The sequence below is a fragment of the Mytilus californianus genome, unplaced genomic scaffold (genome assembly GCF_021869535.1).
Source record: "Mytilus californianus isolate M0D057914Y unplaced genomic scaffold, xbMytCali1.0.p SCAF_3, whole genome shotgun sequence".
Taxonomy (NCBI): domain Eukaryota; kingdom Metazoa; phylum Mollusca; class Bivalvia; order Mytilida; family Mytilidae; genus Mytilus; species Mytilus californianus.
In genome coordinates this window covers 31,292,136-31,319,631 of record NW_026262679.1, presented here as the reverse complement: position 1 = coordinate 31,319,631, position 27,496 = coordinate 31,292,136, and the positions used below count along the sequence as shown (strand labels likewise).

The following is a 27,496-nucleotide window of genomic DNA, read 5'->3' as shown; positions in this document are numbered from 1 at the left end:
AAATTTGCATGATATTATTAGAAAAAAACTGCAATTTACCAATGAAAAAAGTCAGAAAAAAATGAATTATGCACACTGCTGTGTGTCCCAAGATCCATGAGAAGTTGTTTTTCATGACAAATACAGTACTGGTTAACACTTTTTATCAGCATTGTGCAAAAGAAATAAATTGAAAAGACTTAACAGTTCAAACTGATCAAATGACTTGTGTGGCAAATTTTTTTCATAATTCCAAAAAGTAATTTGCTTCATTTTATACCTGATAAATCAGATACTAAATAAACAAAATGCAGTGATATGATAAATATTTTAGGTAAGCTAGGACATGGGGATACCAATAGACAATATAAACCAAAGATAATAGAAGCTTTTGTAGGACTGTACATTAGGAAGGTGGCCTGTACAAGTCAGTGTTCCATGGCACTGTCATCAACAGGACAGGTATAATTAATTTGATTAATTCTAAGTATTCCATGTAAGATGCTATTTTCTTGAAGAGTAGGATGAACATGTTAAGGAGAAAGAACCCTAGTTGAAATACAGACACAGAACAAAAACAAAAAGTACCAAAAAAAAAGAAGAAAAAAAAAGAATAAAAAATTTAAATATTTCTTTAGATTACGATTAAGGATTGCGTAGTAATTTCTTCAGTTAATTAAAATGAGAAAGTTTGTAGTTTTATATAATTTTAGGTCAAAATATGAAGATGTATGCTTTTCATTTAAATTGATATTTTCTACTAAGCAATACACTTAACTGTTTTGTCTTTTAGTTATATACCTGGGGTTGTGGTCCCTGTTTAGGATGTGGTTCTGCAGAATTTACAGCTTTGAGACCAAGAAATGTTGAAGATTTACAGACAAAAAGAATTATTGATATTGTTTGTGGAGACAGTCATTGTTTGGCCTTATCTCATGGTATGTTGTTATTAGTTTATATTGGAAAACTGGTACATAAAGTCATTCACATCATCTGTACTGCTGACCATTGAAAAGGTTAAAGAAAGGCCTGTTTACACAATAAATACATGAAACTTATATAGGCGGAACATGTGATAAATGTGCATGAGAACAAGTGTTCTGTGTCCATACTTATGGATTGATTTGGACTCTTCAATTACAAAAATAATTATAGTATGCATAAACAGAAAGAACTGCACTTTCTATTTCAGAATTATTAATATTGATAAAAGAGAACACCACACAATGTAGTTACCCATTATGAAATATTTATGGTATTTATCAATGATCACTGTATATTGACCTCTAGTGGTCATTTATGTTACTTTTGTGTTTTTGATTGCTGACGCATTGACATTAACCCCATATCTTCTTATTTTCATATTACTGTATTTTTAATGTTTTTTATTTTAAAAACGTCATAAATTTTTTTTTGTATTTTTTACTTTTTACAGACAATGAAGTATATGCCTGGGGTAATAATGCCATGGGTCAGTGTGGACAAGGTCATGCGCAAAGTCCACTGACTAGACCAAGGAAAGTGATAGGACTAGATGGTGTAAATATTCATCAGATATCAGCTGGAACGTCTCACAGTGTAGCATGGACATCATTGCCTATTGACAGGTATTGTTTACATCACAATAATTAGGCATCCATTTCAAATTGTAAATTCTTACGTAAATCATTTGTAATGATGATTTTGATTGGAAAACATCATATATTTTGAGGGACTTTAAATCCACAGATTACCTGTCTGTAACAACATGTCGCTAGTTAAACTCACTTTGCAAAATTAAAACGGAAAGTTTTATGTAGGCCAAGCTTAAAATACAATAGCTATCTGCTAATATTAGCTTTGGAGGACAAAATATAAAAATACTGGATATTGAATCATTAATTTTTATCACAAAAAGGTGGGGAAATAAAAAAAGATATGCATAGTTTTTTCCCTGAAAAAGTTTCTTTGATCTCTATTTATGCAATGAAACATATGAAATTTTAAAATTTAGAACATGTGTAAGCATTTTACCTGTAGACTTGGAAAGTTTTTTTAACAGTATTTCCTACCAAAATTGATCCTAAAAAAATCACTCACAATGTTGAAAATATAAGATTACTTTGTATTATTTTGTGACTGTTACCAAAGAATGCCTTTCTATTATTACATTTACTGTGAACTTTAAAAAGTGTTATGTGCATTTGAATGGGAATCGTCATAAATTGACTAAAATAAATTGATAGATAATATATCTCTCAATTGAATGCATGTTTTGTTACATTAAAAGTTAAATTTCAAATGATGATTTTTTATACCCCAACTTTAAAAAAACATCCATCAATCCCATGAATATTTTTATTAGTAGTTCGCATCTTTCTCAGGAACTACATCATAAGGATTTCTGAAATTTGGTTTCAGGTTTTATATAAGTCAGCTATACTGTGTAATGTGTTTTCAGATTCACCACTCAACAACTTCCTGTTTACTGAACACTTACATATTTTTACACTATTAAAATTATCCACTTGCGGCGGGGGTATCATCAGTGAGCAGTAGCTAGCAGTTTCACTTGTTTTTTATAAGTTAATTCAAATAACATTGTTTTTGTATTAAGGTTAATTCAGATGACATTGTTATTGTAAGTTAATTCAGGTAACATTGTTTTTGTAGGTTAATTCAAATGATATTGTTTTGTAATTTAATTCAAATGACATTGTTTTTGTAAGTTAATTCAAATGATATTGTTTTCATAATACTAAAATGTTACACCATTCTTGTTATTTGCCATTACAGACATGTTATACCATGGCACAGACCATTCTGTGTAGACTTACAAGAAGCAACTTTTTCTACCATGAGATCATTCCTAGAACATTTCTGTACAGGATTTAGTAGTGATTCACCTCTCCCTCCATTTCCTACAAAACAGTAAGTTTACACTCATAGCATCATCCAGAGCATAAATCATACCAATGAGCAGTCAATTTGAAAGTGAAAGAGTTCAGTTTGATTTTCAAGGCACTATTCAAATTAAGAATAGCCTGTTAATAGGTGGACAGTGGATAATGAAGCATTCCATTTAGATTTGATTTAGTCACCGACAGGTCTAGGGGTGATCTTTATGTCAAACATAAAAAGATATTTGGTTATGAGCTTTTAAATGATAAGCATTTCCTCACATGGTATTTCAGCCATTGCATACAAACATTTTATAAGTGCAAAGAGAAAATACAAATATCAGAATAAATAATGTTTTTTTCTGGATAGGGCAACAACACAACTTCGAAAAAAAATGAAATATTCAGGATCTTGCAGAGACCGAGAGATCATTCAAAAGTAAATAGAATGTCCATTAATGCATGTGGTGCAAGTAAATCAGTGTAAACAATAATTTTGTCTGAAAAGAGTTTATTTTACTTCTCAAAACTTTGTTTTCAATTTTCACAAGCAAACACATGTCACATGAAAATTGTTCACACACATAATACATTATATAAAGATGCATATAAATAATTTCTTAAATAATTAATCAATTTACTTTTGATTAGTGATTATAATTGAAATTTAAATTGTTTTTAAAACCAATATGTATATTTTAATTTCAGAGAACACTATCACTTTGTAGTGTTATGCCTAAAGATGTTAAGTACCCATCTGTCCTTAGCTGTAGCTGGAGGAATGACCAATGTTCTATTGGGACAGCAAGCTTCACCTCTAAGGAACCTATTGTTTAGGCTGATAGATAGTAACTTACCACAGTCAATACATGAGGTACTATTTGTCATTCTAAGTGTTCGGTTTAAGAAAAAATAATTTGTTTAATAGCCTGAGGTTGATGAGTTTATAATTAGATATATCAAAAATAAAATTTAAGGGCATGGTGTAGCATTATGTTAGAAACAATCTAAGAAAGATTCATCGAAATTTAGAAGGTGGGAATCAAATATTTTGCTATGATAAACTCAAAGTAATTTGGAAAAATACCAATATATATACCAAAGATTCACTGAAAGTATCATTTAAATATAGTCATTGGTTTTAGATATAAACTAAATTGATGGTGTTAAGAAATGAAAGAAGTAATCAATTAGAATTTAATAAATTAAATGCATTGTAGAATAGAATCAATGTACTCTAACCCCAAATTTCGCCCTCATTTGCTTAAACAGCTGGCTACTTTTTGTCGAGCCTTCGACTTTTGTCGAAAAAAAGCGAGACAGCGATCCTACATTCCGTCGGCGTCCACAAATATTCACTCTGTGGTTAAAGTTTTTGAAATTTTAATAACTTTCTTAAACTATCCTGGATTTCTACCAAACTTGGACAGAAGCTTGTTTATGATCATAAGATAATATTCAAAAGTAAATTTTGTAAAAAAAATATTCCATTTTTTCCGTATTTTACTTATAAATGGACTTGGTTTTTCTGCCAGGAAACATTACATTCACTCTGTGGTTAAAGTTTTTGAAATTTTAATAACTTTCTTAAACTATCCTGGATTTGTACCAAACTTGGATTTAGAAGCTTGTTTATGATCATAAGATAGTATCCAGAAGTAAATTTTGTAAAAATAAAATTCCATTTTTTCCGTATTTTACTTATAAATGGACTTAGTTTTTCTGCCAGTTAACGTTACATTCACTCTGTGGTTAAAGTTTTTAAAATTTTAACAACTTTCTTAAACTATCCTGGATTTGTACCAAACTTGGACAGAAGCTTGTTTATGATTAAAAGCTAGTATCTAAAAGGAAATTTTGTTAAAATTTTGTTCCATTTTTTCCGAATTTTACTTATAGATGGACTTAGTTTTTCTGCCAGTTAACATTACATTCACTCTGTGGTTAAAGTTTTTAAAATTTTAACAACTTTCTTAAACTATCCTGGATTTGTACCACACTTGGACAGAAGCTTTTTTTATGATCAAAAGCTTGTTTATGTTCAAAAGCTAGTATCTAGAACGAAATTTTGATAAAATTTTGTTCCATTTTTTCCATATTTTACTTATAAATGGACTTAGTTTTTCTTCCAGTTAACATTACATAACAGTCTGCAGTTTAAGTTTTTAAAACATTTATTAGATTCATAAACTATCCTGGATTTTTACCAAACTTGGACAGAAGCTACTTACAATCAAAAGATAGTATAGAGAGGAATATTTTTATTAATTTTTTTCCTCATTTTTGTTGAGCCTGTGATTAACAGCAAAAGTAGGTGAGACACTGGGTTCCGTGGAACCCTTACGAATTTTTTTTAACGTATTTCCTTTATTTTTTGTAGCTTGTTGCAGAAACTCTTTCTGTTGGAGCTCCTCTGCTGCTACCACCTCTTAGAGAAAGAATGGAACTTCTTCTTTCACTGCTACCCAAAGGACAGGAGAGATGGACTGATTTATCTTTGGGACAGGTAAATACTCTTGTCATTTAAAACACTACTGTTAATACAATTTTTTAGTGATTTTTATGTTGGATTTTGAAAGATTAATTATGTATGGCTTATTAATTTGTAAAGTCTTGAAATTATATGATATTAAAAAAATAAATGAAAGAATATTGCATGCAAGAATAATCATTTTGATATTGAATCGAAATTACAAAGTTTAATTAATTTAATGAAAGAAAAGCTTATTTGCTATTGAAGTTCCTTCTTATCCAGTCAGTAACTTTGTGTTCAGATAGTTTTCTAACATCCTTGTTTCAAAACTACAAAAAACTATTTTATCATTACTGCTCGTTCATTTAGTTGTGTATGACGGTTTGTCTTGATAAGGCCTTTTATTTTATTTTTTAACTAATTAGTTCAGTTACTGAGTAACTATGTCACTATAAGTGACAGTTTGTATTGTATATAAAAGTTGTTAGATAATAGAAAACAAATATATCATTAATTTTAAAATTTCTTTTGTAGAAAATGCAGTTGACAATTATATTAATAAGTCTACAAGACAGTAACCATATAGCCACCTTACTTGGTTTTAGTGATACACAAGATATCAGAATGGGAGGTGGTAGTACTAGCCAGAAAGAACTCTCAGATTTACAGCTCTCAGAAATACTTATGAAGACTGTTCTCAGGAACTTAGCTTATGAAACAGTAAAGTATTTTTTTTTTGTTGTCTTGCAAAAAGGAAATATGTGAAAGGAGTAGGTCCGGTAAGGGCCGATTTTGGCCTCAAAATTCAGGTTCATCTGATGAAAGATTTTGGACACTTTTTAAACACTTAAGTGTCTACTTTAGTCGATTCAATTAGTTTATGTGAAAGATTTGAACTGATTTAGTCATTATTGAAGCTCAAATTCAAGCTTAAATATGAAAAATCTTTTAAATATGCTATAATATGTCACTTTTCAGATGGTTTTTGTCAAAAATGAAAGTGGCCGCATCCGTGTTCATTCTCAACCTTTATATATGTTATGTATTATCATCAAATACAACTTACATTTAAATATTAAGAATGAACACAAATGCGGCCACTTCCATTTCAGACGGAAACCGTCTAAAAATTAACCAAAATGCTAAAATTTCGAAGATTTCAGTAATTTAGCATGACTTAATGATGCTAGTACCCGATACATGTGCATTGTATTGTCAAAAACAGCCCATATTTATGTAACAGAAGTATTCTTCTAGCCAATAAATAGTTAAAAATTTACATTTTAACAATTTTGTAAAACTGCTATATTTTGGGGCCAAAAAGGGGTCTTACTGGGCCTACTCCTTTAGAAGTTTAATATGTTCATCAAGTCAATTATGTAAAATATTTTCCTAAATTTATTCAAGATATATTTTAGCACTTTAGAGTTTATTAATCATGCAAGTTTTTGGATCTTTTTTATTACTGTCTATATAAAGACCCTTGTTCAACTACTGTGGATTCTTATATTTTCGTGTATTACAGGAAATTTTTATTTATGGATATTTGGTTTTGCTGAAGTCTGCATGCAAGTCTATACAGAATTTATACTTTGTTGAACATTTAAATTTGTGGTTCAGATTTACCCACGAAATCCATGAAGAGTGGTATCCCACAAGTAATAATGAATCCACAGTATCAAACAATAATAATGTTGAAATGCTTTAGTATTCCTAAGAAAATAGTTAAATGTTGACTCATCAGTCTAAAAGACATTTCTTATATTTAGTAATGATACACATTTATGTTTTTTAACAGGAGCAGACCCTTGATGATTTGGGTAAAAACTTAGATAAAGCTACAGACATCCAGTCCTTTGAATATAAATCTCCACCACATCTACACACTCTACTGTCTGCATTACATAAACATCTCCTAGCTTTCTGTTATAACAGATCATCTGATCATCAAGTGGTTTGTATATTTTAAATTTGTTAAAGTATTTCAGGGCTATTCCAGAATATAAATCAAGATGGTTTGAATTCTTTTTTCTTATACTTTTACCTTGAACCAAAGCAATTAGAATGTTATTCTTAAAAAATATTTGATCTTCTACCAGCCAGAGATTGATAACTTTAAACTCTTTCCAGCTCACCTTAACCTTAACTGCTTTTATTGAAAAAGATTACAGAAACTGGATATTTTACATGTATTATATGCAGGTGAAGATTTTTAAGCATTTGGATTCTTTTTAAAAATTGGTGAAAAAATTCATTTATGTGTACTCCTGGATATTTAATTTGTGCATTTTTGCCAAACTCTGCATTCTAGGCTCTTAAAAAAATTACACTTTTTTGAACATTTAAATTCATGGATTACCTTTACCAATGAAATCCAAAAAATTTGTACCTCACGAATAATAATGATGACAACAGTACATGTAGTACAGAATTTCTTGACTTAATTTGTATGCATGTCTATTTGTGATGTTTGCCAAGATGGATAGATTTATACATTGAAGTTGTAGCAATCCATGTTTTTTAATGTCATAAAGAACAGAGCAGGAGTTTTCCAGTCACTGATTAAACCTTTTATTAAAATTCGGGACAGATGTATTCGGAGAGCAGAGTAAATACTGAAAAAGCAGGAATACATTGTATTTACTTATGACATAAAGATTCTCTATGCATTTGACAAAACCCGTAGTAAAGGAACTGTGCATTTATTGCTTTTCTTCTTCTTAAATTCACAGTGAAGCCTTTAACGCTGATCAAAATACCAAACTCTCTGCAAGTTCAAGTTGGCCTTTTTCAAATTTTTTTGCTAGGTGTTGATGAATACATCTGTGCATTTAAGAATGTTAATGCACTGTCATGAAATGTTAATGCACAGTTATATCAACTAATTACTGACAAAAAAATCTAAACAGTACTGTCGCAGTTAACCTGCAAATCTCAAATACAATTGATAATTGATCATTTGCTTCACAGATTGGCATGAAAAATATATCTGTGATAAACTTCATTGATTGGTAATTTTTCTGTTTTTTTAATTGACAGATATCACCAGTAGTGAAATTATTGCACCAACATTTATTTCTCATGTTACCTGTTGTAAAGAACATCCTGAGTAAAGTAGAACAGCTGATTTCTGATAATAACTTGTCAACCTCGCTCCTAACAACTATTGAAGGTAAGGTATCATTTATTATTTAACTTCTTTTGAAGGTAAATTTTTGAATTATAATTATATTCAATAATTTTGATCTATACTATGATAATAACGTTTTTTTTCTTTTTCTAAAAGTGTAGATGTACAGGTTTTAATGAAATCTCCCACTAAGTTACACAAAATGATATATATATATATGGAAATGGATAAAGTAATCAGAATATCTGAAAACAGGTGAAACATTTCTGCATGTGCACTCTTGTTTTTACATTAGGATCCCAAACTGACTTTGGTCTACGGCTTTGGTCTAAGGCCTTGGGTGTATTTTGATTTTTAAGTCCATAAAAACTCATATTGATGTACATGTGTCCTTTTATTCATATAATTGTATTTCTTTTAAAGCTCAGTTTACATTTCATTTTGATTTTCTTTTAGAATAATTACCTATATGTCATTTCATTGATTTTGCTTTTTTTTCCAGATATTCTTTATCAGTCCCCAGCAGGAGCTATACTATTTCATATGTTACATGCATTGTTATTACTGCCCATGGAGAAAGTCAGTCCCATGATGCATGAGTTGATGTCTTTATTGTCTAAACTGGACCAGATCTCTAGAATTCTACCTGAAGTTAATACTATAGAATCAGCAGAATTAGAAAATAAAGATGGTAAATACAGTAAAAAAATTTTAGGTCTCAGTTCAATTCTAGAAAAAATTCAGCCACATCATCTAAGCCAATTTTAATATATAGAGCGTAACAAAGGGTAAAGACTATAAAATTGGTGGTTGTTACTTCTCCAATAACATAAAGGGATATTGAGTAAGAGGAAAGACTGTCTGGATATCGATCAGGATAACTTGTTTGGTCAGGCTAAAATGTCTTCATGTGAACATAATTTTTTAAATAGTTTTTTTTTTTAATCAATTTTGTTCAATTTGTTTGTCTTGGACATATATATTTATAGCAAATTTACATGTTACTGCCAAGAATAGTGTTGCAAAAGCATGTATTTGGCACATGACATCATATATCAACAGGCCGGAAAGTATTGTACCTATTTTAGTTTTATATTTTGAGTTATAAGTGTTTTTTTACCTTCAGTGCAAACACAGGGCATACATCTCTAATCTGCAATGAAACAAAGATAAAGTCATATAAATTTAAAAACTTAAGATAGGTTAAGGTCATTTTGAATAGGCATTAAATGCTTGCTATTTACATTTTTAAACATTCACTATCAAGTAGTTCCAGTTCTTTTAAATCTTTTTGACACATTAACATTTTCCTCCATTGTGTTCATTAAAGTTTAATGTTTCAGTTTTTATTTTAGCAGAAAAATCAATGAGTTGGAGTTGGTTTATTGATATGGAGAGAACATGCTCTACATTGATTGGCCAATGTTTAGGCAGTATGTTGGTTGGTTGTCCTTTATCTACACAGGAGAAGAATTGTTCCTCATGGTTAGACAATATTTTGTTTGGAAATGGACCACAGCTGACAGCTCTACAACTTGGTTAGTATAACTATTTTGAATGTTTTTCTTTATAATTCTTATTTAGTTTGCAAACTCAGATGTATTGCATCATATGATTACATGTAATATTTGTTACAGCTTTACTGGAACAGATTTTAACAGATAATATGAGATTTATTATGCCTTACATCTTATTATGAGTGCTATTTATTTTCAGATATATTGATAAATAAAATAGCAGATAAGTCAGGACAATCAATAGACCTTTCTGTTGGAGATTTTGACCTTGATCAAGACACCATGACTTTACTGGAATTCTGCTGTGATTTGAAATCTGATGTTACTAGTAATCTCTGGGAGATGATGTTAGATTGTGCTAGTCTAGAAGGTAATAAATAATCCATTGTACTGTGAAATTAAAGCATGATATTTGTATTTTAGATATTGATTTTTGTCATGCCTGCAGCATTTATGTTGCGAAAGCAAGACATAGCGATCCTAGATTCTGGCGTCGGCAGCAACAACATTTAGGTTCAGTCTGTGGTTAAAGTTTTTTTAAGACATCAATAACTTTGCCAAACCTTCATGGAATTTTATGAAATTTTGACAGAAGCTTGTTTATGACCAAAATACAACATCCAGAGCAAAATTTTGTAAATATTTATTTTCATTTTTCAGTATTTTACTGATAAATGGACTTATTATTTTTTTACATTTAACATTCAGATTCAGTCTGAGAAAGTTTTTCAGTCATCAATAACTTTGTCAAACCTTCATGGAATTTTATGAAATTTGGACAGAAGCTTGTTAATGACCAAAATACAGTATCTATAGCAAAATTTTGAAAATATTTATTTTCAATTTTCAATTTTCTGTACTTGCCTGATAAATGGAATTTTTTTTTACAGTTAACAAGTAGATACAGTCTGGGGTTAAAGTTTGTTACACATCAATTACTTTGTCAAACCTTCATAGAAATTTATGAAACTTTGGCAGAAGACTTTTTATGATTAAGAGATAATGTCTGAAGCAAACTTTTGAAAATATAATTTCATTTTCAATATTTTTATGATAGATGGACTTAGTTTTTTACAGTTAACATTTACAGACAGTCTAGGATTAAATTTTTTTGACATGATAAATTTGTAAACCTTCATGGATTGTTATGAAACTTGGACAGAAGCTAATCTTCAAGACCAAGAAATAGCATCAAAAGAAAAAGTTCAATTTATTTTTTCATTCTGTATTTTACTGATAAATGGACTCACTTTTTAAGTCAACATTACACTTTAACACTGACAGCAGCAATCACAGGCGAAACACAGGGTTCTTTAGAACCCCTTACAAATATTTACAAAACAAAAACTAATTGTTCCTAGAATTCTCACATATGCAAAATTATTATAGGCAGTTAGTTTTTCCAGAAAACAAAACATTCTCCAATATTGTGCAAAGAGAATAAATTAATAAATAAATATGCTTGTGCCAGGGCTCACACTACTGCAAAATCAGGGGGAGGGGGGGGTCTTCTCTTTTTGAATCTGACTGTGCATAATTGCTTTACCATTTGAATCCTTTAATTGATGCATACTGTTTGTTTACTTCAGATTACTTTTGTACTACCAAATGTATAGTGTATAGCCTTTATTTAAATGTGAATTCATTATTATTTGTGGGGTACTTATTTTCTTGTGTCTATGGTCTTAACAAATGCTAGTGCCTTTTAAAATCTTAAATTTTTGCTTAGGAGAAGAATATATAATACTTAATAGACTATTTTTATTTTACCAACTTTTGAATTCGGAGTATATGATTTTTCAGGCTGAGTACCAGAATGTCCTATCACAGAGTTGGTAACCTGTCAAAAATTATATACTCTGAAGTCAAAAGTCAGTAACATGAAAATAGTCCATTGTCTGAAAGGCTGTACCATGCATTTGTTCTTTTATGGGAATGTAATATTTACAACTCCTTAAGAAAGGGCAAGTTTTAATTTGAAAATGCACAGTTATATATATCCACTTCATTTGAGCTCTGGTGGATAGTTGTCTCGTTGGCAATCATATGACATCTCCTTATTTATATACTGCATGTGAGTAAAACTATTTTTAACAACAGTTCCTCAGTTGATCGAATCTTAAAGCTAGATCTTTGTTGGCATTTCAGTTCTTTCCAGTTAAGATAGAGAATTGTTTTTTACAGATTGGGATACATGTGAGTTGGAGAATGACCCAGATTTAGACTGTACATCAAGATGTTTGTTGGCAGCCTTATTGAAGCATTTAGGATTAACAAAACATGCCTTGTCACAAAAGAAGTAAGTTTATGTGTTATTTACTGAATATGGATTTGCTTAATTTCGAGAAAGGCATTTATTGAAATGTATCCTGCATATAATTTTATGTTTATTTAATAAGGGACAATTCTCAGATTAAGTAAGGGACGGAAGTTTCCGAATCACAATGAAGGGGGTATTGCATAATGGTTGCCTTTGAAATGAAAGCTTTTTGAATCAGGAAATTGCTTTTGAATTAGTTTCACTGAAATCATTTAAACTAGCCAAGTAGGTTATCAATTAATCTCTTCTTTTAGAGAGCCATCAAAACAGCTTTTAGGCATATTCCACCATGTATACAAAGTAAGAAGCAGACTAAGAGCTTTCATGAGATCTAAATCATCACCAGAGTCGGACCATTCTGAGGCAGTCACGCCAGATGAAGTTGATCCCTCAGTTTATAAGTTTGAGCATGTTGAGAAGAAAGATGAGGATTCTAAGTACGATGTTGAGAGAGCTGAGACTGGAGAAAGGATTGAGGTAGAACATAAAAGGAAACAGGAGGAGGGGAAAGAAGATCCAGAATATGAACAGTTGTCAGGTATAAATCATTTTTGAAAATAATTTAATTTCATAATTTTAACAGTTGATATATATTTATTTTGTTGTGTAAATACTGTATTCTAAACTGACTAGTTGGGTGAATTGTTAACCTAGATGAAATGTCCAGAAATAATGTCAAAATGAAAAATAACAATTAGAATATATGGCAATAATGTATTAAAGAAAACAGTAAATTGTATTTATAAATCACACCATGATTTCCAGATTATAGTTGAACTTCTGATAAATCATTTTGAATTATTACTCATTATGTTAAGTTATTGAAAAAAAAACAAAAACAGATTGAGTTTATGTAAATGGATTTGACTTCTACTGTTCAAAAGTTATAACCTTTGCTTTTCTATTAAAAAAATATTGTGTTAAATAATGTGTAAGATCAACTTGTACTATGTTTTGGTATAACTTACAGATGATGAAGGAACAGTCAAAGATGCATTTCCACCACTGAAAGAGACATCATTTGAAGATGTTTGTAGGGAATATCAGCATAGATGTTTGTTTCTCTTACTTGGTGTCAGACCGGCAGTTACAGGTTTGAAATCATAAAATTTGATATATAGGATATTTACAAGAAAATGTTTAACTTCATTTCTTTTACAATTATTTATGTATAAAAATGAAAGTAGATCCCAGCCATACACATTTCTATGCTCAACCTATGATAGTAGGGATGTAATGTTTTAAGGTTTATATGTCCATCTGTTCAACCTGTATGACTTGTTTCAGGTTAATTTAATCAAATTTGGAAATTTAGTACACATGTTCATTATGATGTTATCTTTTTAAAATATAGTCCAAATTAGGGTTCTGACCTATATTTCACAGTTTACTTAAAAAATTACAAAGATGTAATAGAGTGAGAGGGTATGGTGTCTTATATACATATTCTTGTTGAATAACTATAATAACATTAACGGTACCAATGTTTCTGCGTTAGATGCATATTTCGATAGGTAATGTAGGTTTTCTCATAATTTTACACCCTGTTATTACTAAATGATAATTAACATAAAAGTAAAGGAAACCAGAATATTTCTTGTCATTGATTTCATCTTCATCCTGTTCATGTATTTCTGACTTTGTTTACTCACTGTTTACCTGACCAATGTGTTAATAGTTTCTATGTTCCAAAGATGTTTAATTTTATTTAGATTTTTTTTTACCTTTTTCAGATCCACCAAGTCAACATTCTATAAGTGAAAGAAATGATAAAACAACATCTTATCATGGTAAGTTACATTTGTATTGTTTATAGAATTGCTAAGATGATAGTATGAATTTCATGCTGGGGACATAAAAATACAAGGCGTGCATCTGTACGTCCGGTCTTGTTAGTGCTCTCACCTGTATGATTCTTGCCAGATTTATTTACACTTACTTAAGATCTGTTTAAACTGGCTATAGCATAAATTTCTAAACATTCATACGTTGTAAAATATTTGCATGTTACATTGTTAGAAGGTTGAAAGTTTTATTTTTTATGTTTTATGAAACAGAAGAAAATTCAAAGTCAGAAGAAGAAACTACATTCTTACCAAGAAGAGGAAGTTTTCCAGATATTCTCAGCAGAAGTATCAGTGGACAGGTTTGTTATATTTATAAAGAGTGGATTATATCAGGTTGAATATCACATTTATTCACTTGGGATAGTCAAATACTAGGTATTTAAACATTTAGAAAACAAATTCAGAGATCGGACAAGTATTATAAATCCTCGAGAAGAATCAAATGGGTTTCAATGTCATCGGTCATGTTCTCCCTGTTATTTACTTCTTCATTACTGAAATAAATGTGCATAACGCTGATGTGGAGGGGGCATTAAGGTTTATCCTTGTCTGTCCGTCCATATGTACGACGTACCAAAATTGGTTTTTGTTCTCTAACTTTACTTTGCCCTGACCAAATATGATGAAACTTATACACAATGCTTATTACTACCATACACAGATCAAGTTCAAATTTGAGTTATGTCCCTTTATAGATAGAAAAATTGCTGAATTTGCCGTTTCCATACTCTAACTTTACTTTGCCACAACAAAATGTTCTAAAACTTACACACAGTGCTTGTTACCAGTAAAAACAGATCAAGTTTGAATTTTTTGGAGGTGTCATTTTCACTGTTCTTGAGTTATGTTCCTTCATAAATGGAAAAATTAGTGAATTTTTCTTTTCTGCACTCTTACTTTACCTTGCTTCCACCAAATATTATGAAACACAATGCTTATTACCACCAAACTCAGATCAAGTTCGAATTATGGCGGTGTCATTTTCACCAATCTCAATTTCGCCATTACTGTTTGTTATTGAACAAAGAGAGCACTCAAACCCCAGAGCAATCACGATTGGCAACATACAGACACACATGTCATTAAGTTTCAAAGTAAAGAAAATGTCAATAGGTTTGAAATAGTACATTGACTTTTGCATAGTTACAAGGGGGGCATCTGCGTCCCATGGGCACATTATTCGTTTATTTATTGTAGCTGTGGTTTTATTATTGATATAGAAAAATAACTTAGACTTATTTTAGTTACCACACATTGATTAATAATACTACTTAGAAATAATATTTCTGTATTACCAAATCTACATTTTAAAAACACAAATATGAATGAAAGGAGACATGGGTATACTTAAATGTTTGATGGGTGGTGATTATATTAGAAAAATAGGCTGAACAAGTATAGGAAATAATTAATTGAAATTTTATGCATGGTGGGGCAAATTAAAAAGTGCCTTCTAACCCCAAAACATTTATTTATGGAACAGCCCTAAACTTCCATCTTCAATTCAGAGTTTCATACATGAGCTTTAATATCTAAATTTTCTTGGATTTAAATTTATTTGAACATATTGTTTGTCATTAACAGTTGAAGAATAAACACATCATGATCACAACTACCTTTATTTTCAAAAAATGGTCATGTATTTTTATAGCAATTTTATGCAGAAATTTGTGATTTATTAAATTGATGTTGCCCTGCACTATTAAACGTGTGTACATACATTTCTATGTAAACATTGAATGTCTGAACTTTTAAAACTGATGTGCACAAACAAAATGTGTAAACTTTAATGTGGGGAAAATTACAATATATTACTATAAATTCAACATACTTGATAAACTTAAAAGAGCTTTACATTGAATGCTTTAAGTTATATAGTTTCAGGAAGGTAATATCAACTTGGATACAGATAATTCTATGGCAAATACAAGAGGTATACTCATTGATTACATACTGTAAACCAACTTATTTTCGCGGATACTTTATTTCGCATTTAGCCCTTTCTAGTCCATTTCGCGGCGATTTGATTTCGCGATTCTGAAATTTACTTGTTGCAGATAAATAAGGAAAAATCCAAGTTTTACATATTTGCGACTTTATATTCGCGTTATTTTTCTACTCGCAAAAGTTGCGAAAATAAATCGCTCGCGAAAATTATTTGGTTTACAGTAGTATTTATTAGATGATTGATAATGAACACTGAAAATATTAAAGTTTTCAGCAATGATATACTTTTCAAATTTTTGTTTTACTTATTAACTTTTTTAACTGTGAAATACCGTTGTTCAAGTATATTTTGTGTCTTGCTAAAAGAAAAATATAAGCATGAAGATTTGTTTTAGAGAGTTTTAAGTAGAATTGTTAAAACAGTAAAAAATGACAATCTTAAGCATACTTTTAATATTGTGTATCTTAAAAAACACTTTTTCTTTCCTTTTTCAGGAATACAGTTTTTGTCTTTACAAAGAGTTAAGGAGAATTTGAGAAGGTTAAGATGGCAGCAAGAGAGACTTGGAGATGGCCATTCATCGGTACATGTGAGAAAGAGATCGTTCGCTGGAGAGGTAGCCACCAATGTATGTAAGTTTGTATGTGGAGAGACTGTTAGAGGCTGTAGTTCTGGTGTATCTGATCATGAAGGTGCTGCCCAGATGTCCAATGCTGATCCGAAAGAAATGGCCATAGCCTTAGAACATCAACAATCTAGAGCAGAGGTACATTTATTTCGTATAAAGGATTTACATAGTTACAGAGCTTTAGTTTCAGTTCCCTAAACCTGACATAAAGTATCATTTAGTTTTGGAACAACTATATCATGTATATAGTTTATTTGTTATTTGGCAAGTTTTACGACAAATAAAAAAATTTACACATCTATAGTACTAAAGGAACGAATTTGCTGATTATTTAGGAAAATTATTTATTCAATAAGAAAGAGATTTAATTAAGATTGTACAGGTTGTTCTCACATTTACACACAAGTAGTACACACATAAGAATTTATCTCAAAGTAATTACACAATAATTTAAAAGATAAAAATATTCACCATTTACTTACTCCTGCACTTGCTCAGGTTACTTTCTAGTTTACTGTACAGAAATCATGTATTATGTTTAAAAATACAGTAGAACCATAAAATAATGTCAGTAATAGGACAACTTCTGGCTCGTCCAATAAAATTGGAATGAGAATTAAAGTAACATATGTATATAAATATAGTTATATTCAGAAGAAATAGTGTTTCATTATATTCCTTTGAAAATGCAAATATATTGTGTCTTTGTGTATAATTATTGAATATGATTATAATTCTGTTATGTGTATATTTTATTTTCCAGGCTAGACTATATGCCTTGAATCAGATAAGAGAGTTACTATCAACACAGCAGGAACAACAAGACAAATCGGAGAGCCAGCCTACAACATTGACAACATTGTTGTGTTCTGTACATGTACAACTATTGTCAGGATGTTTCAGTTTTGGTTCATGTTTTAATTTCGGCTCATCTTTAGACATGCATGTAGCTAATCAAAATGCACAGTTATATCACTACCAGGTAATACATCTTAGATACAGATATTTGATTAAAAACTAAAATTAAACATAATTTTTTAGGGATTGGGTTATATTTCAGATAGGTATAGACATTTATTTTACGTAACTGACTTTTACTGGTGCTAATAATAAATTTTGCTGATAATTGATACAGTTTAACCAATCTTTCAAGAATTCATATATAATTCATTTATATTTTTATATAAACAAGACTGTATAAAAAAACACATTGACAGCACTGTATGGACTGAAAAAAAATAAATAAAATTATTCGGTAATAAAAAGGCATAGCAAGTGAGTAAGAATTTTGTTTCTCCTTTAGGATGAGATCAAATCAGCTAAGACTGAGACACAACAGGAAATACAGTTAGCTGTCCACCAGATTTATGAATTATTAGTGAAAGATCTAATAAACACAGACAAAATAGACAGTTATAATCCAGGTTTGTATATTTGTTTTAGAATTATTTACTTTATTCCAAGGTTAACTGAAGTGACAGTATATAGTGATTTTTGTGCCTATTCATTTGTTCATTTATCTGTACTTTGTATCAAGAAGTCCTCTTAGACCAGAAATAGGATTTCATTAAAAGTGGTAGACATCAAACAATTCCTCTTTAAATGATGACCTATGTTCAACAATAATTTTATAGTCTCATACATAATGGAGAATAGAAACAACTGACACTCAAGCTTTTTTAAAGCAGTAGTAAATGTAGATTAGGGGGGAAGTATGAAAATGAGATGATATGGTATGATTACCAATGAGACAAGTCTCCACCAGAGACTAAACAACATAGAAGTTAACAATTATAGGTTATGGTACAGCTTTCAACAATGAGCAAAATCCAAAGCAAGCTATAACAGGCTCCAGCATGATAAATGTAAAACAATTTAAACTAGACAACTAACACCTGTTTTTTGTACAAAATGATTTATGTATGCATTGGCATTAAGATAATTCAAATGTTTAAACTAATGTATAGATAAATTTATTTGAATTTAAAATCTTGATTGTGTTAATGTTATTCCAGAACAAAATTAATTGGTATTTGGGGTTACAATTTTATTAGAAATTAGGAAATCAATGTGTATCAAATGGTGAGAATAGTCTGATTACCCTGCATTACATACATGTATGTTTTATTATTTAAAATACTGTCTACATCTTAATACAAGTTTTCCTGGAATATCCCTTAATATGTAATAATGTCTTTTTAGATGTTAAAAAGAAACTACTGTTATGGACGGGGTATTCCTTGTCAATGAAGTACTGTCCATCAGACATATCATTAGCAGTGTCTTGTGGACTCCTTCCATTACTGTTTTCACTGAGTGGTGGAACTACACATATGTCCTATATAATGCCCTCAGCTGACTGGAAACTACAGGAAGATCAGTTGAGTTTGGTGTTACAGATGTCCAGTGGAAACTTAATGAGACTTATTACATTGACCGCTGGGTATGTATAATTCAGAATATTATATATTTTTTATGCAAGGATACGTTTTGTATACTTCTTTTGTGAAAAGTCAAAAAAAAGTATATAGAAAGCAACTCAGTATAAATTGAACAAGAACAAATTACATGCCATGTTCTTGTGATAGTTTTTAATATTTATCTATTTTAAAAATAGCACAAATCTGTTATTGATAACTTTTCAATATAATTTTTCATTTTCAACATGGAATTGTTTTGTTTTTATGGAAAAAAATTTAAATGAGTATATAAAAATAGAAGATGTCACTAAACAATTGAAAGCTGTTTTTTAAAAATGTAAAGATGCATGCATCTTATTACTCATTGCAGTAATTTTTCAGTGTTTCCATCCCTGTAAGTTTGGACTTATTAAAGTAAGAAATTAAAGAAATGTTGATTATGGCACAGAATATACATATAAAGTTTTGTACATATAGTAGAGTGTGTGTTTTCTTGTACATGGTATTCTATATACACTTGTTGTCTCTTCCATTACAGTGTATATGCTGACAAGCTAGGTAGTGGTGTTATACAAGGAGTACTGGACTTATTATGGAGACAGCTTCAAAGTCTGTGTAATGTTGAACAACAGATGATTAAGTGTATAACTGCTAAAACGGATTGTAAGAATGGATTTATGTTTACATTATAGTTTAAGTTGCAAGAAGCAAAAGCATTTTGATGAAGTAGATATAATTTAAAATATAATGACAGATTACACAGCAATCCTTAGCAATCCTTAGCAGCTATGGTAAAGAGGTAAAGCTAAGAAGAAACTGAAAAAAAAGATGAATTCTGTCTCATTTTCTTGGATTTATCTGTCCATTTACTTTTATGACCCTTAATGATATAGTTCATCTACAATATCTCTGTAACTGGTAAGCTGAAAATAAACTTGTACTCTTAACATTTATTGGAACATATCTTTGGAAACTTTCAAGCATTGACAATAGCAAAATGTGATTTACAATGGAAAATGATAAGTTATTATATATGTTTATAGGTAACACAAAATTTAGTCCGACTGTGCAAGGAGACTTTTTATTGTTCCTGCAGAGAGTTGCATCAACTAGAACCATACAACAGCATTTGTCATCAAAACAGTGGATAAATATGTTTCTTTCTATAGCTGGCTATGGTTTAGGTAAGATATTGGTTATCAAGGAAAAGTCTTTGTATTCTACTATTATTGTGTTTTAGGTTGTACAATTTTTATGCCCCCGCCGTAGCGGTGGGGGCATTAAGTTTTACCCTTGTCCGTCTGTACGTACGTCCCAAAATTGGTTTCCGTACTCTAACTTGAGTTTACCTCAACCAAATGTTATGAAACTTATACACAATGCTTATTACCACAAAACACAGATCAAGTTTGAATTTTGGTGGCGTCACTTTAACCGTTCTAGAGTTATGCCCCTTTATAAATGGAAAACTTGCAAAATTTTTAGTTTCCGTTCTCTAACTTAAGTTTGCCTCAACCAAATGTTATGAAACTTATACACAATGCTTATTACCACAAAACACAGATCAAGTTTGAATTTTGGTGGTGTCACTTTAACCGTTCTAGAGTTGTGCTCCATTATAAATGGAAAAATTGCAAAATTTTTAGTTTCTGTTCTCTAACTTAAGTTTGCCTCAACCAAATGTTATGAAACTTATACATAATGCTTATTACCACAAAACACAGATCAAGTTTGAATTTTGGTGGCATCACTTTAAATGTTCTAGAGTTATGCCCCTTTATAAATGGAAAAATTGCAAAATTTTTATCTTCTTCTAAATATCAAGTAATTTTTAAAATTGGAGTTATCTTCCTTTGTCCATGATTATAGTTGAATCAACTACAATCAATGCTTTATACAATGCAATATTTAATTTTGACTTCCACTGATAAAACACAGATCAAGTTGAATTTGGGTAGTGTCACTTTAACCATTATTGAATTATGCCCCTTTATAAATCGAAAGATTGCAAAATTTTTAGTTTCCATTCTGTAACTTAAGTTTGCCCCAACCAAACATTATGAAACCTATACACAATATTCATTACCTCAAAACTAAGATCAAGTACAAATTTTTTGTTTCCGTTTTCTAACTTTAGTTTGCCTCAACCAAATGTTATGAAACTTATACACAATGCTTATTACTACATTATACAGATTTAAGTACGAAATTTGGTGATAACACTTTTACCATTCTTGAGTTATGTCACTTTATAAACATAAAAATTGCTGAATTTTTCATTTCCGTTCTCTAACTTTAGTTTGTCTCAACCAAATGTTATAAAACTTATACACAACCTTTCTAGAGTTATGCGTGTTTACAAATAGAAAAATTGCTGAATTTTTAGTTTCTGTTCTCTACTTAAGTTAGCCTCAACCAAATGTTATGAGACTTACACACAATGCTAATTACAACAAAACTCAGATCAAGTTCAAATTTGGGTAGCGTCACTTATACCGTTCTTCAGTTATGTCCCTTTATAACTATATGCTATGCAAGCGGGGGCATCATCTGTGTCCACATGTGGACACTTATCCACATTTTTTTTCAAAGAAAACGGATGAAAAAAAAATGTGTAAAATTTTTTTAAATTCAGCATATTTGATGACAATTATTGTATATATCATTTTTTGCTCACATACTCTAGCATTAAGTGCAGCTTCATTTACATTTCAGAGACCAACACTTACTATAAACTTAGAACTAGACTTATAGCTATGAATACTTTAGAAACAGTATTGTCTTCTATTACACTAGAAACAGATAAAGATTTCCTGAAACAAGTAAGTTCAAAACAGATCTTTACTATTGACATTATAAGAATGTCACTGTATTGTATTGACATGTCAATGGTAACATATTCAGTGTTCTCCCCAGGCGGTTTTAGGGTCGCGGCACGGAGACGCTATATTTTTTTCCTGTGATGCTATTATAATTTCCGCGCCGCTATAATTATTTTGAGGATGCTATTTTTCTTGTCTCTATATCGCAAAACCATGTCCTAAATTTTGAACTTACATCTAATTACCGCTTGTGATCATAAAAATTATATCACATTTAATTGTAATCCCTTAAAGTCAGACAATAGAGGCAATTTAGAGTGATTAAATAGGTGTTAATTGTCCTTTGGGTGATAACTGTTTGGATACGAATACCCCAAGCTGACACTTATGACACGACTAATACCACATGGTCCAATCGCAAATTTCGACATTGAGAAAATGTAATAAGAAAATCATAAACAATTCGAAATCTATGTTTGCATAATGTAAATTCAAAGATACAAACGATTTATCTCTTTCAAAAAATTATTTTCTTTCCCTTCCGGTACTACTTGTTAATCGAGAGCGTATAATAAACATTTTGATTTTGAGCTAAATAAGTTTGATACTTCTTTAGAAAGTGATTCAGAATTGACTTTAGTTAATGTTTCATCCATTTAATGCATTAAAAGCGTCATATTCATTCTCAATCTCTTGTCAAACATTGTTTATTTTCTTTAATTTTTCTTCGGCCGCCATTGAAATATTTGTGTAAACTACGGATCGGAACCGGACCAGATATGACAAAAATCCGCATTTTTACGATAATAACTACAGATGCACAAATGGCACAGTAGACAGAAAAAATTACCCTAAAAGAGAAAACTATGCATTCCACACGCATTAACAGACTATTTGTTAGATCTCCTTGCTAAATGTATTCATTTTGGAAATGCATTGTTTCAATATACTGATTAAACTTTGTTAAAAATACATATCATTTTGATATAAAGAAACAACAGGGACTAATACATTGAGTACTAAGAAACAATGAATATCATAGACATGATAAAGAAAATAGTTTTTTAAATGAAATTTTATTGCTATATGATACTTTCTCTTCCTTTTTTATATAAAAAACAGTTCTTTTTTTTTTTGCTAGATATTTAGTTGGGTAGGTAGGGTACAATGTAACTGGAACCACACATATATTTTTATTTGGCCTAAGAGGAACAAAATAATTCTGTAACTATAAATTGATATAAAAAACATAAACTGAAACAACTGTTATAGTTTATTTGTATTCTCAGTTATCAATTAAACAATATAAACATAACAAAAAGGAAATAGAGCATCGCCGCAGCACGACAAATGACATTGAAAAAAATACAGTTTATTTTTTTTACGCCAAATGTGATGCTATCCAAAATTTCTGGGGAGAACACTGATATTTATATGTATATCATATTTATTGAAAACACACATTAGATATTTTTATGCTTAATAACTTTGCATATACATGTAATACATATGCTTGAAACTTAGGTTGAAATGTTTCAATTAACTGTATTTGAAAATAGAAGCAAAATTACATATTTCATTTATCTAAATAGAAAAATTCAAATTGATGAACAAAAAGATTTCAATGGGAGGTTTAAAAAGATTATTTTGTGTATTTATGGGCATTATAAGTATTGTTCACATATATCTAAATTTAGGTTGTTGATGATCTCTTCACCTTCCTGTCAAACAACATGTGGATAATTCCTGAGAAAATAGCTCAACAGGAAGTGAATACCAAGAAAGATCAGTTGTTATGGAAACTTTCTGCCATGGATGGACAGGAAGATTTGTCTGACAAAGGGGAGGTAATTGAGACAAACATCCAGGATGCCATGTTTGATACAGACAAATGTGTTAATTGCACAGTGGAAGGAAATAATGTGTTGACTCATAGCTCCTCAGGGAAAGGCTATGGACTTGGAGTTACTGCCATGAGAAATGGATGTTACAAATGGAAGGTCAGATATTTCTTTTTCTGTGTCAGAATGTTTTTGTAAAAGTGCAATCATTCATTGGGAATTAATTTTTGTTGTCATAAAAAATTCTATTTTACAGTCAGGTATAGAAGATATTTTTACTAATTTTTCTGTGTTAGGTTTTTATTATACCCCCGCTTTAAGAAAGTGGGGGTATACTGTTTTACGTCTGTCTGTCCGTCCATCCGTCAGTCCATCCATCCGTCCCATGAATATTTTTCGTTGCATATTTCTCAGGAACTACATCATAAGGATTTCTGAAATTTGGTTTCAGGGTTTATGTAAGTCAGCTATACCGTGTGATGCATTTTCAGATTCATCACTCAACAACTTCCTGTTTAACAAACACTTATTTATTTTTACACTATTAAAATTATCCAGTTGCGGCAGGGGTATTATCAGTGAGCAGTAGCTCGCAGTTTCACTTGTTTACCATGAATTAAAGATCCAACAATTGTTTGCCACTTATATTCAAACAAGGACATGAATTTGAAAATAGCATATTTAGTTTCTTTAATTCATTTGAAGTGTTTAACCAATTCAAAAGTTGGAATAATCTTCCTGAAAATATATTTTTTTATCTCCTAGAAATGGCTTTTCCAGAAAAAAATATGCATGCACAAGAAGTTGAAAGTAACTTTACTCACATTAATCCCTGCAAATTAATCAAAAAATCTGAATATATTCTTTCAAAAAATGCATTAAAACTCAAACTACTAATAAATTCTTAATTTATACTGCCTTCTTTATTTTTAAAAACAAATTGAAACTAAGTATTTTAAAATAGTCTTCAAATTTATTATGTAGGTATATGTAATGAAAGAAAACAGAGGAAATGAAGGTACTTGTTTAGGTGTAGCTAAATGGCCTGTCCATGACTATGCCCACAGATCAACCCATGATATGTGGTTATATAGAGCCTACAGTGGTAACATTTATCATGGAGGAGAACACAGTCTTACTCTACCATGTTATACACAAGGGGATTGTATCACTGTTGTACTAGACATGGATGCTAGGACCTTAGCTTTTGCCAAAAATGGAGAGGTAGGAATTTTGCTGTTGATGTAAATACTGGTTACATTTAAGATTTATATTAGAATATTGTAATATCTGAATTATATTTTTATCAAATGCTTTTGTAGCAGTTTTATTTTTATCAGTGTTCCAGCTTGAATCTCAGGGCAGAAGGGTGCTAGTTGTCTGAAAGGGCACTTTAGCGTTATAACCCAGATTTTAAGGGCAATGTTGGACAGTGTATAAATTACCTTGAATATTGCTAGGCTCAGCTGGAGAACATTAGTTCTATTTAAACCATATTCAGAAATTAATGTGTTCTTGATGTTGGTTCCAGTAAGAATTTTTTTTCATCAAATTATCATACCATGAAGCAAAGCATATCATTTTGATGTTAATCTAAACAAACTTGTACATTTGGTATGGAAAATAATCATCAGAAATTTCAATGTTTTATAACTTATACCAAAATAAACAAGTAGTTTTGAAAGATGGAGTTATACATGCAAAATTGAATGTTGAATGTAATTAAATTATCTACATTTAAATTACTTGTTCAAACATATAGTATATATGTTATTGAGAGTTATTTATTATCATTTGAATTGTTACAAAAAAGTATTTTTAAGTGCAAACCAAAGTGCTCCTAAGTAAGGAGTTTTATAAATATAACAGGTGAGACAGGAGATGATCATATTTTATATTGATGCAATAATATATTGCAGAAGGTATAAACAGTTACTTTTTTCTCCATCATTGTTAAAAATAAATTTGTTGAGTGCTCCTATGTCAGGAGGATTATAAATAACAAGAAGTATTAAAAACAGGAAGTGAATCTTGTTATGTTCAAGTACAAATATCTTTGATTCCTCTTTAAATTTCATACTCATGGTTATGAAACAAAACATTTTTTACTAATTAAGTCAAAACTATGTATGCCTTTAAAATTGTTTAAGATTTTATTTTTTATGTTATGTCTACTGAAATAAATTTTTTCAGGTGTACATGCTGTACATAAACATTACAAATGGATAACATGTGGACATTTCATTCTGTATTAAATATCTAGTATTTGTTCAATTATCTTAAATCCACTAATTAGCAGTAAACAATCATTAACAAAGGTGATAAAACTGCCAAAGCCCTAGGTATTTAACTTAATCCCATTGTTGGTTAATTAGTGTTACACAATCACTGAATCAGGTAACAATTTTACCGGAAATGCCGGTACTGCGGTAGGCATGAAATTTGGAAATTTTATTTTTTTGAAAAGGCAGAGGGGTGCATTCTTTTACTTTGGAGGGCAAAAGGGCGGGGGTAAGGGCACCAAGGGCGGGCCGCCCTTCTATTTAGGGCAGGCGGGAACACTGTTTATATTCATTGTTTAAAAAAAGCGAGACATAGCGATTTTACATTCCATCGTCGGCGGCGTCCACAAATATTCACTCTGTTGTTAAGGTTTTTGAAATTTTAATAACTTTCATAAACTATCCTGGATTTCTACCAAACTTGGACAGAAGCTTGTTTATGATCATAAGATAGTATCCAGAAGTAAATTTTGTAAAAAAAAAAAACCTGTTTATCCGTATTTTACTTATAAATGGACTTAGTTTTTCTGCCAGTTAACATTACATTCACTCTGTGGTTAAAGTTTTAAAAATTTAAAAACTTTCTTAAACTATCCTGGATTTGTACCAAACTTGGACAGAAGCTTGTTTATGATCAAAAGCTAGTATCTAGAAGGAAATTTTGAAAAAAATTATTTCCTGTTTTTCTGTATATTACTTATAAATGGACTTAGTTTTTCTTCCAGTTAACATTACATACAGTCTGCAGTTAAAGTTTTTAAAAAATTTATTAAATTCATAAACCATCCTGGATTTTTATTTCTTTAAATGTAAAACTATTATGTGCATTCCCCTATCACACTGAAAACATAGACAACAGCAAAAGTAAAAAGACACTGGGTTCCGTGGAACCCTTACGAATTTTATCCAATGTAATGATTTGATAACATAATTATCTTGTTATGCCTTTAACATAACTGGTATATGATGTTGTAGGATTTGAGAGTTGCCTTTGAAGACATTGATGCATCAGAACTTTATCCTTGTGTTATGTTTTATAGTGGAAATCCATGGGAAAAGGTAATATACAGTATAATTGTAATCTGATTCCTTTCTAGCATATATGCAGTATGTATATTAATACATACTTACTGGAAATATGTGTATTCAATTTAGATGTTTATGCCCCTGCCGCAGTCTTTACGTCCCAAAATTAGATTTTCCATTCTCTACTTTTACTGTTCTTGAGTTATGCCCCTTTATATATGGAAAAATTGATGAATTTTTCGTTTCCGTTCTCTAACTTCAGTTTGCCTCAACCAAATGTTATGAAACTTATACACAATGCTTATTACCACAAAACTCAGATCAAAATCTCTAGTTATGTCATACATTATATGCAAGCGGGGCATCATTTGTGTCCCATGCACA

At 30.4% G+C, this 27,496-nt stretch overlaps 1 protein-coding gene across 2 annotated transcripts in view; it reads left to right on the top strand.

Annotated features, from left to right (window-relative positions):
• Positions 1-27,496, top strand: part of LOC127734359 (probable E3 ubiquitin-protein ligase HERC1) — an 83,017-nt gene that overhangs the window by 11,662 nt on the left and 43,859 nt on the right. The window contains exons 9-36 of one of the 2 annotated variants that reach the window (XM_052244196.1): positions 314-441; positions 773-917; positions 1,415-1,586; positions 2,755-2,889; positions 3,567-3,732; positions 5,239-5,364; positions 5,866-6,051; positions 7,130-7,285; positions 8,371-8,503; positions 8,964-9,152; positions 9,820-9,999; positions 10,178-10,348; positions 12,163-12,277; positions 12,553-12,836; positions 13,269-13,391; positions 14,032-14,088; positions 14,356-14,444; positions 16,024-16,078; positions 16,588-16,859; positions 17,485-17,703; positions 18,025-18,145; positions 18,924-19,164; positions 19,680-19,804; positions 20,185-20,325; positions 21,857-21,963; positions 23,661-23,963; positions 24,789-25,028; positions 27,062-27,145. In XM_052244196.1, the coding sequence (XP_052100156.1) occupies positions 314-441; positions 773-917; positions 1,415-1,586; positions 2,755-2,889; positions 3,567-3,732; positions 5,239-5,364; positions 5,866-6,051; positions 7,130-7,285; positions 8,371-8,503; positions 8,964-9,152; positions 9,820-9,999; positions 10,178-10,348; positions 12,163-12,277; positions 12,553-12,836; positions 13,269-13,391; positions 14,032-14,088; positions 14,356-14,444; positions 16,024-16,078; positions 16,588-16,859; positions 17,485-17,703; positions 18,025-18,145; positions 18,924-19,164; positions 19,680-19,804; positions 20,185-20,325; positions 21,857-21,963; positions 23,661-23,963; positions 24,789-25,028; positions 27,062-27,145 (4,463 nt within the window). Of the gene's footprint in view, positions 1-313; positions 442-772; positions 918-1,414; positions 1,587-2,754; positions 2,890-3,566; positions 3,733-5,238; positions 5,365-5,865; positions 6,052-7,129; positions 7,286-8,370; positions 8,504-8,963; positions 9,153-9,816; positions 10,000-10,177; positions 10,349-12,162; positions 12,278-12,552; positions 12,837-13,268; positions 13,392-14,031; positions 14,089-14,355; positions 14,445-16,023; positions 16,079-16,587; positions 16,860-17,484; positions 17,704-18,024; positions 18,146-18,923; positions 19,165-19,679; positions 19,805-20,184; positions 20,326-21,856; positions 21,964-23,660; positions 23,964-24,788; positions 25,029-27,061; positions 27,146-27,496 lie in introns of both variants that reach the window. The other variant, XM_052244195.1, reaches the window with a different exon arrangement.